Source organism: Malurus melanocephalus, unplaced genomic scaffold (assembly GCF_030028575.1).
Source record: "Malurus melanocephalus ecotype Western Australia unplaced genomic scaffold, MMel_1.1 scaffold_12, whole genome shotgun sequence".
In the NCBI taxonomy this organism is placed as follows: Eukaryota; Metazoa; Chordata; class Aves; order Passeriformes; family Maluridae; genus Malurus; species Malurus melanocephalus.
The window spans coordinates 3256714-3270157 of record NW_026623244.1 but is presented as its reverse complement, the minus strand read 5'-3'; the positions used below and the strand labels follow the sequence as shown (position 1 = coordinate 3270157).

Below are 13444 nucleotides of genomic sequence, written 5' to 3'. Positions count from 1 at the left end.
TTTTTTTTTTTTTAATCGGGTTCAGGAAGGCAGTGAGGGCCCTTCTTCTGCCCACTCGAGGCTGCCCTGCCCAGAGCCTCTGGAACACAGCCTGGGCAAGAAAGTGTAGTGGCTATAGGATCAGGTTCAGAGACAGGAAGATAATCTGGCTTCCAGTCCTCCATCACTTGTTTGGAGGCAGTTCCCTACCAGCCCAATTCATTGCAGAGCTTTGAAACTAAATTTGCTGAACCTGATGTTGGACACCAAGAGAGACAGGAACATGACTTTTGGAAGCAGCTTTGGTGTTTCTCGATGTGCATAATAATAATGGAGTTGGAGAGTGTGTRGAGCAAGCTCCTTCAGCAGCTAGATAGGAATTCAACAAACCAAAGGTCAACCTCCTGAGGCAAAGTAACCTTGTGCAATGTGGTGGAAGAACTCCAACTTCCATCCTTGCTTATCAGAGCTGGCTGCCTGAGGTTTTGTAAGAACAGGACACAGCATCTGGTGCCTGTGGATCTGAACATGTTACAGAGTTTATTAAACTCAAAAGAGACCTCACAAGGACTGATTTGCACCACTCCCCTCCTGATTAGACTGACAGATCTTACCTGATTCTTGTTCTGTCTTGCTACTCCATCGTTCCCTTTCCCCAGAAGGTGAGTAGTTCTAGGAGAGGGAACATCCTGTTCTAATCTCACAATATGACTTAGAGAATGCTCATGTGAAGAGAAAACAGTTGTTAAATAATCCTTCTGCTTCCGGGATGTCAGGTATTAGAAGGGCACGGACACTTGTTCAAAGAGTCATAAGCCATGCTGCCCTGTGATAGCTGCAGTGAGGATAACCAAGGTGAGAACAAGCCTTCTTCATCACCTCTTTGACAAGCAAGGTTAARTGGAAGCTAGGGGTTACCAGAATGAGATTTACTCTTTTCTCATTATTTAGTGTCAAACACACACGTAACAGAGCTGTAATATAAATGTTGGGAGACTTTTGCACTTTCCTGCAAGGGAGGGGTCAGCATTGTAAGAGAGCAACAGCTAGGCAGGGGAAGGATGGAAGGGCCAGTGGGTTCTGTAAAAATACAACTCGAGCTTTGTGTGGGAGAAAAGGAAACTTGGGCAGGGGAGGGTCATTTGATAGGTGGATTCAAGGGGTTTGGATCCTTTATTTGGGCTGCTCTTGCTGAGTGATGATGGTGTGACTGTCATATTGGCTGGTGCTGATCCAASCGTCTGGCGAAAATGAAAATGAAAGCTGAGGCTTGGCCATCTCCCTCTTTTCTTTCCCTTTTGCTGTAGACATTGTTCGCAGCGACATTGCCCTGGATAAGCAGAAAGGCTGTAAGATCGCCCAGCATCCTGACATAATGTTGGAGCTACAGAGGGAAAAGGCAGCTCAGATGCACTTGGTTTTGTTAAAGGAGCAGTTTTCAAACACATACAGCAACCTCACACTAACAGGTAAGGCTGCAAGACCAGCTCTGGAGCCAGGAGCTGGGCCTAGTTCTTGCTAACTCACAGGTGTGCTAAAACATTCAGGTTCTTGGCCTCTGTATGAATCAGCATCTCTCTGGCTGCCTCTGTTTCCTACCAAGATTACTGGGTATTGGGAGGGAAAGAACCAGCAGGAACTGGAGGTGGACTCAGAGGGCCTCTGTGGCTGGCATTTATGCAAACACTCCAGATTTGGTGCCCCTGAACAGAACATTTTCTACGGTCTGACCTAAGCAGAATACCACGACATGTGAAGTGCTGGAGAAATCTCCCTGCTAACTGTTCACGTCGATGGGGCTGCAGCAATTACTAAATTTGGAGTCCTTTAAGCTGCAGCTGATTTTTTTTCTTTCCAGAGCATGCACTTTGGGTGAACCCAGTAAATATTAAAGAGCAAATATAAAGGGATAATGGCCTAGACAGAGATGAGAGGATACTCTTTTTCTGGCAACTGTTTGTATTATCCAGGGAACAGAATCTCGATGGAGGAGACTGCCACATTTTGGATACACATTTAATGGTGCTTGTAAAGGACTGATGTCTTCAGGCAGTGAGTGGGCAGAAGCAGCCAGCAGGGTCCTTTCATATCTCTTCWCCTTATCACTGCAGCTGGATGAGCCACAGACGATGGGAAGGAGGAAGAGACTAATAAATCAAACAAGACCCCTTCTCTTGACAGGTCCCTTTCCTCTGAGAGGCAGGCAGGCATCTTATTTTCTTAAAAGGGTGGGCCCTGTGCTCCATCTGGGGAGGAGATGGCAAACCCCACAGTGGCCCTGCCCTGCTGCTGGGCAGGGGGAGACAAACGGGTCCTGCACAACCTCCCCCTCTCTACTGCCACCCCTAATTCAGTGCCAGCCCCTGCCTTGAAGCCAGCGTGAGTCTGTGTCCTCRCCAGAGAGCTCTGGCTCTCCTGGGGACATCAGCTGTGCTGGAGYTCAGGGGGACCCCACAGAGGTGGGATGGTGACACCAGCACTGTCAAAGGGCTCAGCCCAGGGGGGTCACTGGACATCGGGGCCATGAGTGGCTGAATTGCATCATTCCTGAAGGCCCAGCATTTAAATGGGATCCTCAGAGCCGTTTCTCATTCTCTGTAACGTAATCCACTTGGCTGTTTATTCCCAGTACAACTGCTGGAATCAACATTGTCAGCTTTTCCCCTGACAACTTGCTTACTTTCCACTAAACAAACTTCCCTAGARAAGTGAAGCTGCTCTCCCCTATCCTCCTTCCCTTGCTGCTTCAAAAGCTCTCTGGCATTGCTCACATTTTTTACAGAACCTGTAGAGCAGAGGTGCYACCTGGTTATCAGCTTGGCTCTTAGCCTTTCCAAGTGTGTTTACAGGATAGTTCAGAAGGTTTTAGCTCCAACTCTCCAGGGTGGAGAGAGCAATTKCATCAGAATATTACCCTAAGAACTATTTTAATGTTCTTTAACTCCCTTTGAATGTGAGCAGAGCAACTTCATAATTGTTATGAAGTTTAATCTTTTATTTCATAGACATAGTCTGAGAACATGGACTCTAGACAGCTAAGCATAATATTTAACTGGAACTCTACTAACTTGTGTAAATATTTCCCTTCTCTGTGATGGATCTGGTGTTTGGGGTGGGTTGAGGGGGTTGTACATCTGTTGCAGAAGGGCATTTCTTACCTTCAGAATTCAATCAGACAGAGTTTGCTTGAGGACTTCTTTTTGTTCTTCACAGTGGATTTGTACAKTGCTATTGTACAGGGAGTCCCCGTSTCACGAGGCAAAGTGCACGAGCARGAATGCAGTGGTGCTTTAGGGAGTCCTTGGTGAAGGACTGAGTTTGCAGGGGTGGCATATCCTGAGAGCAGGGATTCCTCCTGGTGGGCTGTGTCTGGGAGCCACTTGGCCTCATGCACTGCATGTACTGTGGGTGGCCTATTGAACCCCACACCTCTGTGTGAGAGGGCTAGTTCTTTAATTGTACCCAAAAAATGTAAATGGAGTATCTTTCCTGAAGTCACATGAGAATAAAGGTGCTTTATGATGGGATAGCTACCCTAGGAGAGTTTGAGAGTAGAAATACAAATGTGTGGCATTTTTATTCCCATATTACTAYCACTACCACTGTAGTGATCTGGATAAAAAGTCCCATTCCCTTACTACTCCTCCTCCTCTTCCTCCACCTACACATAATGTAGTCATATCAACCATTTGAAAGACTAAACATCATGCCTCCCACTCTGCCTGCAAGYGTGGGCAAGGGATTCTGCCAACAAACCTGCATGCAGTATCCTCATGGGTTTAGGAAAGAAAGCTCTTATAGCATAGGGCGTGTGATTCTGCAGTCCCTGTGGCATCAGTGCAAGTTGGGGGCTTTTTCAAATCTATTCACCACTTGCACATAATTCCCAGTGTGTTCCCTGTTTCAGACATCAGGCAGGGCTGTGTTGTACCGGGATTTAAGCTGCTCACAGCAGCAGGTACCTCCAAGGTAAGAGCGTGTCTTAAAATGAAATGTGGTTTTTTTTGTGCTAAGACACAACTGAGACAGAGTGAAACCAGGCAGTCTTTCTGGCTCTCATTCCTCCAGGAACACATGTGAGACTCTGGCTTAGAGAACTTCGGTTTCTCTCATCGAGTGCGAGCCTTCCTCGGCTCCTGTCTGCAGGCTTTCTCTTGCATCTTGCCTCTGCTTTCTGTGATCTTTCCAGGCTTGCTGAGCCTGCCTCACTGACACGAGCAATTGCCTTTGATCTGTGACAGTGCTGTTTAAATGCTGTAAAATATTTTGAGGTTTATTAATCTTCGCTGTTTCCCCCGTGGTGCTCAGAGATGGGTATCTCGTTTCACAGATCAGCATCTCTGGTGCTCCCGGGTCAGCCCGTGCTAGAGCAGGGGGAGAGTGCAGCACTGCCTGCTTTCCTCTGGGAGCTCAGCCCGCCGTGGGATAGCCGAGGAGAAGGAATCTTTCCCTAAAAACACTTCTTTGCTGTTTCACAGTGGGGTGGGGYGGAATGCACAGCATTGGGCTGGCAGCAGGTGAGGTGTGAGGAACTGCCTGGGGCAGCAGAGACACAGTGTGCAGGCAGATTTTGTGGGGAGTGGGGCAGCAGCAGGCAGAGCTTGGACAGACTAAATCCAAATTGCTCCCCCTGTGGTGCCASTTTGGGCTGGGCCAGTGTTACTGCATTTGTACTTGCACAGGTTCCTGCGCTGCTCTTGAGTAAAGCCTGTTAAGCCTGTGGAAGAGGGAATTGTTCAGGTCAAGAAACACATGTGAAAAACTGTCCCCTYCTGTATTCACACGAAGTGTGAGGAGTAACCGAGCTTCCCAGGAAACAAGTATGCACTATAAATCTCCCTCTAGGATTTTCYATCCACAGGAAACAAAATAGTGCCCCACTGCTAATCCTGAACTACAGAGAAACATCTTTCTAAAGYTCTACCTTCTGCCTGAAACTGCAACACAGATTACTTCACTGCATCAAGAGACTGATGATGAAGGCTCTCCAGCCTGGCCTGCCACACCATGTCTGCACAGAAAATCCAGTGAGGACACTGCAACTTGTGTGGTGGGAGCCCTCCATCCTGTGATATCGAACAACACAGCCTTTAAAAGCAGTGATTAAGGGGGYAGACCCTCCTCACAGGGCATATAATAATCCCAGTTGACCTTCTGCTGTCCCATCGTGCTGAGGGTGTTAGCAGAGTGTCTCTCCCCTCTGCACTGGGAGASACTTGCAGGGATCAAACTCGGGTGGAGCTGCTAGGAACAGAGCTGAGAACTGCTGAAGGGTGCATTTCACTGTCTATGTCCAACACTGCAATCGGGTGTTTTACATTGGTTTTACATTTACATTGRCATCCTACTACCTCATTAAGGTCATTAGATAGCTTAAGTTGAGAGTTATGTGATGTCAGATTTTTCCTTGAGAAAGGGCTACTTTTGGAGATGCTAGCAGTCATGCAGAGACTTTCTTTGTCCAAGATGAGTATTTTGGGGGTATGAGGTGGTGGTGGCAGAGTGCACACCTGCTTTTCACAGGTGGGATGTGCAATGTGGGATGAGTGGAACAAAGCAGTGTAGGGCAGCAYAGCGTATGCGTGGCTGCAGCAGAACATTTACGTGTGGGAGGCACAGAGCTGAGAWGAGGGCACTGTGTCTGCATGAAGAGCTCACAAGTGAGATATTGTCCCACAGAAATGTTTTTTGCTCCTCCCCAAAGATGGTGAGAACTCCCGTTGTACTTGTTCTTTGGCAGGGAATCACAGGGCTCAGGTCGAGTGTGTTTCCTGCACTTGTGAACCTCCCCTGGTGGTTCCGTGATTCCTGTGGAATGCTGTGGCTTGGGAGACAGTGGTCCTTGAGCAGGATGTGTTTTTAGGGCCTGAGGCTCATCCCATGGAGTGCTGGGTCTGGAGAGAACCATGGCTCAGAGGCTGTCCTCAAAGGGAGTGTGTAGTGAGCAGGGCATGGGGCTGGGTGTGCTTTTGGTGCCTATCATTTCTTTTTTCTGGAATTTTCCTCAGATGAGTTTTATCCCCAGCTACACCTAACTCCATGGGACTGGAGGGTGGGCCACCTTGTGGGATGGTACGTGACAGGGTTACTGCAAATGTTAGTAAAACTTCTTTCCCTTTTTGGCATCTCGTTTGGGATCAGCAACCTGAATGTCCTGTGCTCTGCACAGCAGTGGTATCTATCACAGCTGTTTTACTGTGTGCTGCACAGGGCTGGGCTGCTCTGCACTGGCTCTGCAGCTTTCCTTCAAGGAGAGTGCTCCCTGGGGCTGTGTAACAGGCTTGAGAGTGTCTTTTGGGGTGTCTTTTGGGGTGTCTCTGCCCTTCTGTCCATCACAGTCCCTTATGTTACACACATTACCCACAGCGTTGTACAAAAYAAATCTGAAAAGGACCTCAAGAGGGCATCTTCTAGCCTTTTCCATGGCAAATCTGTACCTGATGTCTGCTTGTGGAAAGGTGTGTATGGAGGGGCAAAATCTTTAGTGTGACCAGCTGGTACTTTTGGAACATCAGTCAAATTCTTGGTGGCTTGAACCCTTTGAAGAAGAGAAAGTAGCATTCAAAGCTAAAACCACAGTTTCCCAGAATTTGTCTCCTTGTTTAGCACAACTGGGGTGCTGGTGGAGAWGTCCTGTCAGCAAAGAGAGCACAATAATGTCATCAGCTCTGATGGGAAAGAGGGGGAGAGACCTGCTGGGAACACTGGAGGCTTTCCGGGAAGAAGGGACCAGGAAAACTGTAATGCTGTTAAATTAAAACAGTATCTGTACCGAGCCCATAGCCAATGACCAGCAGAGGTGCCAACCTTCTGAGTATAGTTTGCAGGTGTTTTCTGAGATCTTGGGATCAGAACCAATGGAATWGTGCTGGGAAGAATAAATCTTGGAAAATGATCTCTGGTAATTGAGTGTTTTAGTGCCATTATCAGTTGTTTATATGAGCTCATTCTGAAACAAAGTGGCTGTTTGTTTTTACTGCAGAGCCTTCTGAGGGTGTTTGCTGTSGCTGAAATAGATTGTGTTCTGGGCATGTCCATGTAAAGCCTGAAGGCTGTCGGGGATTGGCAGCTGGGCACCAGCACTACCCAGGTTGTGGGGACATAGCTAYTGATTGATTCGAATTATGTGGCTTTTTCCTTGTTTTAAAACATTCTGTGGTGGCAGGGATGTACCCTCCCTCAGCAGTCAGCTCCAGGTTGAAATAAGCCGTATCATTATGGAGTTGGTTATTTTAAGATCTCTTGCTTCAGTTTAAGCCCATAACGACACGTCCTCTCCCCAKGGACATGGAGAACAGCTTACAGCACTCCTTTTCTTTTTGCAGAAATCTTTTACATATTTGAGGCTTGTTATCATGTTTCCCTGAAGACTTTTGTTCTCTGCACTGAACAACTGCCTTTCGTTTGCTCTTTACTCAATTCCATTTTATTTTCGAGTTGAATGACACATGCGTAGTTGATTCTGCCTCTTGAGGTCCCTTTCAGCCCTCTCCAATTTTTTTGTGGCCCTGTGTTTTGTTGGGGTCCTTTGGGCTTTCTCCACTGGGTCTGGGATGTTTTTTAAGTGCATTTCCTCAAAATGAGACCAGTGTTGTAGCTGAGGCCTTTCTTGACAGAAAAGCAGCAGGGTTATTTCATGTGCCTGGTGTGTGACACTCCTGTCTGTATAATCATTGTATTTTTGCTACAATATTGCCTGTTCATGCCTGCAATTTTGTGCATTTYCCAGCCAGCTGTGCGTTTCCCCATGGAATTTCATCTAGACTCTATTTTCCTAATTTTCTAATTAAAATGTTACACAAAACTGGAGTTAAAGCCTTGAGAAAGAAAAGGTACAGAACATCTGTTGCCTGTACCTCACATATGAGACCTTGTTGCTCTATCAAAGAGAAGTCAGGTTGCCTTCACATGGTAGGGCTATTGCTTCCAGCCCTTCCTTGCAGATGGATTGTTTTGATGATTTCTTTCAAAATTTTTCCAGGAATTGAGGTTATGTTGGCTGGCCTGGAATTTCCTCGATTTTTCAACCCGTTGAACATAGCCACTATATTCACCCTTTTCTGGTCTTTGGAAACCTCATTTGTCTTCTGGTAATTCAAACAGATAGTTGCTGATGGACCTCCACCTATTYTGAAATGTCAGACTTCCGTAGTTTTCATTCTGCTCAGGTGCTACTATACATCACTCTTCCATTCTGATTCTTCTAATTGCATTAATCTTGTGGTACTGATGTTGTCCCTTTTTTCCGTGAAGTCTGAACCAGCAAAAGCATTAAACATTCCTGCTTTAACCCTGCGAGYTGTTGACTATTGTGAAATTCTGTCCCAATTTATACCTCTTTGCTTCCTGAGACAGCTGTGAGCCAAACCCCTGGGATCCCCTGCCTTCTCTTACCCTAATTAGTAGTTTTACAACTAGTTTTGTGCTGACAGCATGTGTGTGTGTGAGAGAGGTCATGAAGGTGAATCTCTTTTTCAGGTGACACCCTCTAGTCTGTTAAGCCACACTTTGGCTTTCTCATTATCTGATTTGGTTATTGTTTTAGTAACTGTGGGAAATACGGCTTCTCGTGACATRTTCAGTATTTATTAAATTCAATTTACTGTCCAGCTTAACTAGCCTCACAAGAGAAGATACTTTATAAATTGTGAATCTTAAAATTAGCAGTTATACATACATTATAATATGTAATGTCATTACCAGAACCAGCCAGTTCTGGGTGCTGTGTAGAGAATAAAGAAAACACATAAACCTAACAGAAAACAGATTTTGGTGGAAGAGGGGGAGGGCTGACACGCACTAGCAGCTTTGGAAGGGCTTGTGGCATGTTCAGTGTCATAAACCAATCTATTAACCTTTTCTCCCTCCTCAGGAGGTGCTGAACTCTTTGGTCTGTCTCTTCCCACTGATGTAGTTATCAAATGTCTCCTGGTTGTTACTGCTGGTGATCACTGCTGTGAGCAGTTTCTGCGGAGCGCTCGGTTCTTTCGCTCTGTCCCTCTCCTGGTGCTGTTCCTTTGTGCTCATCCACATCAGCCCGATGGAGTTGCCATTTCTCCTTTGCATGCTGTGAGCCATGGAGGAGTCTGCGAATTACCCTAATTGTACCCCTGYGCTAAGATAATTTACATCTGTTCCCTTATCTTGCTGTGTGTTTACAAAACACTGTCTTTCCCAAACTCCCTTTTCATTTGGAGCAAAATCTCACTTGCCAACCTTCTCAGATTACTGAAGCCTCCTTTCTTACAAAGCACTGTTTTTATTCTGCCGCTATTTCCAAAAACTATTTTGGTTTTTTTTTTTTCAGACAAGCACAAACAGTCTTTTCGGGCTTCCCCTCCTGCGGTGCTTTCCACCTTCATGGCTTTTCCCAGTTTCCCTCTGTTGATGGTAATCAAACCTCAAGAAGACTCCTTCCTAGTTTTCCTCCTGTCACTTCTTTCTCAATTTTTTTTTTTGTCGGTGCATTCCAGGAACTTGATGCAAGGCTGTGTCTGATGTCTTCCTTTCCCAGAAAATGTGTGGGCAGTTAAAGGTCCCTAATTACCAGCAGGTTCTGTGTTTCAGATGCTCCCAATAAGCCTGTGCTTCCGATCTCCCTGATTTTGTAGCCTAAAGCAGACCCCCAGTGTGCCGATGTCTGGGCTCCTTCCAGTCTTACATTTCACAGTGGTTTTTATACCTGCCTTTTGTACTACTGAGTTTCACCCCCTGCTTTTATGCTGGGCCCCAAGATYATCCAGAGCTTCTTGTGTGATGTTTCTCATCCTCAGCTGTGCTGATGTTACTTTTCCTCTTTGTCAGTGCCATGCTTAACTCTGACTTTCAACCCCTGGAGTTTGCTTTGCCTCTCTCCACCAGGTTAGAACCCCCCTCTCCTCCCACACTAACCTAATGCCTACGTGCAGCAGCCAAACCTTTTGGATTTTTCTCTTTCAAAASCTGAATAGATTTGGGTCCTCAAGCTTCACTTTGCCAAAGTCCTGTCATACTTCCTCCTTTGTCCTGTGGCCATGCAGGACAGACTTTTCCATCCTGGACATACAAGCCCTATATTGTTTTCCCGTACGTGTATTATCTTGTGCTTGGCTGAATTAAAGCACGCTTGGTTGGATGGTGGCCATTTAGCCATACAAATTGGATCACAGGATAAATGAAGGCTGTTTTGTTCGTTATTTAGTAATCTTCATTTGCACTATCTGCAAGCTGCCTCTGAGGATCTTGTGTTTATCTGAATGATTGGTAAAAACACTGCATCCTGTGGGATGGGAACAAGCAATGGATAGGTTTTTGTCKAATTAGCCACTTCTGTCCACCTATTTATCCCAAATTACTTCTATTAATGTGAGTTCTTAAATCAAGTTGTAACGCCTGTTAGACAGGATTTGATTCTGTTCAACATGTGCTKACTGGTAATTAGCTGAGACATGAATATAATGAATTATTGGTAGATTCTCATATTGTCTTTTAATTACTCTGTCAAGTTCTGCTGTCAGCCTGACTGGCTGCTGGTTCTTAGGTCAGTAAGTCCTGGTGAAGTGCCAGCATGGGGTCAGGGCTCACCTACCCTTCTAGAGTTACTTGGCATTCCAAGATTTATTAAAAATTATCATGAACAGGTCAGAGATCTCCTTAGCRCACTTGGAGGTGCAAATTATCCAGGGTGGATGATTTAACAGTGTTTATCTAAAGCAGATGTTATCTAATACATGTCTTGGTCATTAGCAAATGGTGATATATATAATCCTATTATGATGAGTTCATCATCATAGTTTTTTCATAGTGCCTATATTTACATTTATTTTTCAGAGTGCCTATATTTACATTTTTGTAGTTACATTGAGAATTTTACCATGTGCATGAAATAACACAACTACGTCTCTTTATTTCCCTTCTTTCCTCCTTTAAATTCCTATATTTAAATTCCCACTCATAACCCAGCAAGGCATTAATTTCTCCATCATGCTTTTTAAATACTGTGTTGATTTTCTATACTTTGTAATTTGCAATTGGTTGCTATTTTTTTAGCTTTACATTCATAGGTTATATAATCTTCCATTATTGCTATCTATATCACTGCATGAGGATGGGTTTTCTGCCAAAATCTGCTCCCAGCATGGTGGTGGAATATGCTGATTTAGCCATCTAAACTACCTAAAAACAAAACAAAAAAMCCCCAGCCAAAACCCACTCTGAATATTCCTTTGGTTTCTTTTGTCTGGTATTTTCTTCCCGATAACTTAATCAGATTTTTTTTTTTTCAGCCTGGAGATGTTGAAGCACCTTGTGCATGTCTTTTTGACTGGGATTATGGTCCCACTAGTTTTTCTCAAATACAGGCTCAGAGAAGGTAGATGCCTTTGTGAACAGAGCAAGAAACTGTGCCTGGTGAGTTCTCAGCATTTTAAAAAACTTTTCCAGCAAAATCGTGACATAGCAACAAATGTTGCTGCAGTTGGAGCAGCATTTCCAGCCAACCATCTCTATGGGTTTTCTCCCCCGTGAAAAATAGCAGGAGTGGTATTTGCATGCTGCTGAGGAGTTTGCAGCCAGGGGATCGGGGATGTGTGACTGTGGCGTGCAGGATACATCTGACAGAGCCGGGCTTTGTGGCTGGGCTAACTCCTGGAGAAAAGAGGGAGGAGAAGGGAAAGGCGGGGATGGTGAGCCTGGCTTGGCGGGGAGTGCCGGGGATAATCCCTGTGGCTGGACCCTGGCTCCTGCCCCACGCTGCTCGGTGGGGGCACTGCCTGCTGGTGGGAACGCYGTTTGGTTCCCAAGGCTTCTTCTCCAGTTGCTCGCTCTAACCCTTTTTCCATCTGTCCGTTCATCCATTATTTACCGCTCTCTCTTGCTCTTTTCTTCATTAGCTGKTCCCCAGTGCTCCTGGCTCTGGAAGGGGCTGTCTTGTGGGGAACAAGGACAGCAGCAAATGCTGTTCTACTGTTCCTCTGCCGGCCCTCCTTGTTGTGGGGATGGGACTGTGTGGCATGCGCAGTTAATTAAACCCTTTAAGGTTTTTTTCTAGTTAAGGAAAGAGTCAAAATCCTGTAAATAAGAGTCCCTCGAGGCCTTGAGTCCCTCATGCAGTCCATGCTCTGCTTATTCAGAGGCTCATACTGGGGATGGATACACGGGGGTGGGAGAGTAACGTGAGAACCTCTGGATATGCATGCTTTGTGCAGCTAAAAGTGGTGGGGGAAATGTGAGGTTACAAGGTGTTCAAAAGAAATTTTGGATCTCTCTTTACTTCATTAAGTTTTATATTGGATTGCTGTGCCAAGAGACACAATCATTGACTTTCTTAAAGAAAACSTCCAGGAGTTTAAATTTTCCTTTTTTTTYYYCCTCCAGTGAAAAGGTGGCAAAAGCAAAGGTTTTGTACGAGAAACTGAAACCAGTTCAAATATAATTCTATTAACTAATTAGGGGAACTCTGGAAATGGGACTGAGACTCASAGGCCTTTTTTTCTTCTCTTTGCTGGGGCACTCCAAGAATTGGATCACCTGGGGAAAGCATGTTTAAGAAATACCAGATGGTCTCTGCGATGCTCCAGCTGTGGACAATCACTCCCAGCCAGGCAATCTGCCTTGCTGTCGAAGCCCTCTAAAACTGTGCTGCCCATTTGTCATGCTTCTCCAATTGCAGCGCTCTGGATAGCTTCTTTTTTCCTTGTCTGGCTCTTCCTTTCCAGTTTTTATCACCCACCCCCTCCATGAGCTAATGTAGTAACATCCCTTCATTGGCTATAAATCCATTGAAGAGCCATATATAAAATATTACTTTGTTAGGGAAGATTGGGAAACATCTGTTTTTTTACCCATAAGAGTCAGTCTCTACTTGTCTCATATGACGATGTGACTATTTATATATTTGTAAAGAAAAAGAAGGAGAGAAAATGGGAATCCTAGGAAAAAACTTAGTGGAGCCTCTAAATGGAGGAAACYGATGCAGCTCTGGGATTTGTTTGCAGGTTTTTTTGAGAGGTGGGGGGACATTAGCCAAGAAATTGCTTARATATCTGACAAAGTAGCAGTCATACCAACTGCAGAGGGTCCTTCCGGAAATATTTTGATGTTGTGTAACAGTTTCTAKGTGTTTTCCAACACATACTTGCACAGAAAAACCGTGAGTCTAAACCATTATGTATTATCTGCTATGTAGAATGGAAACCTGGGAACAGTGACGGTCCTTGGATCAGTAGCAGACTGTRGCTGTAGGGGTGCACACACAGAGCAGAAGGAGTGTGTAGCCGTGCAGGCTTTGCATTTAGATGGATATACCCCTAAATTTGTGCACCTAAATCTATGCACCTAATTTAGGTGGGTGTGCCACCAGGGCCTGCTGTCTGAGCCTACTGGCCTGAACCGCGTCCCTTCCAACCTGCTCAGCGCTACTGCCTTGCAGAGCTGTCTGCTTCTCCTCACACACATGGCACTTCACCTGTGTCTCTACCTCCTTGCT

At 45.4% G+C, this 13444-nt stretch overlaps 1 protein-coding gene across 1 annotated transcript in view; it reads left to right on the top strand.

Moving 5' to 3' along the window:
- HPSE2 (heparanase 2 (inactive)) overlaps positions 1-13444 on the top strand; it is a 101378-nt gene that overhangs the window by 10307 nt on the left and 77627 nt on the right. The window contains exon 3 of the mRNA XM_057380735.1: positions 1287-1448. Coding sequence (XP_057236718.1) covers positions 1287-1448 — 162 coding nt within the window. The remainder of the gene's footprint in view (positions 1-1286; positions 1449-13444) is intronic.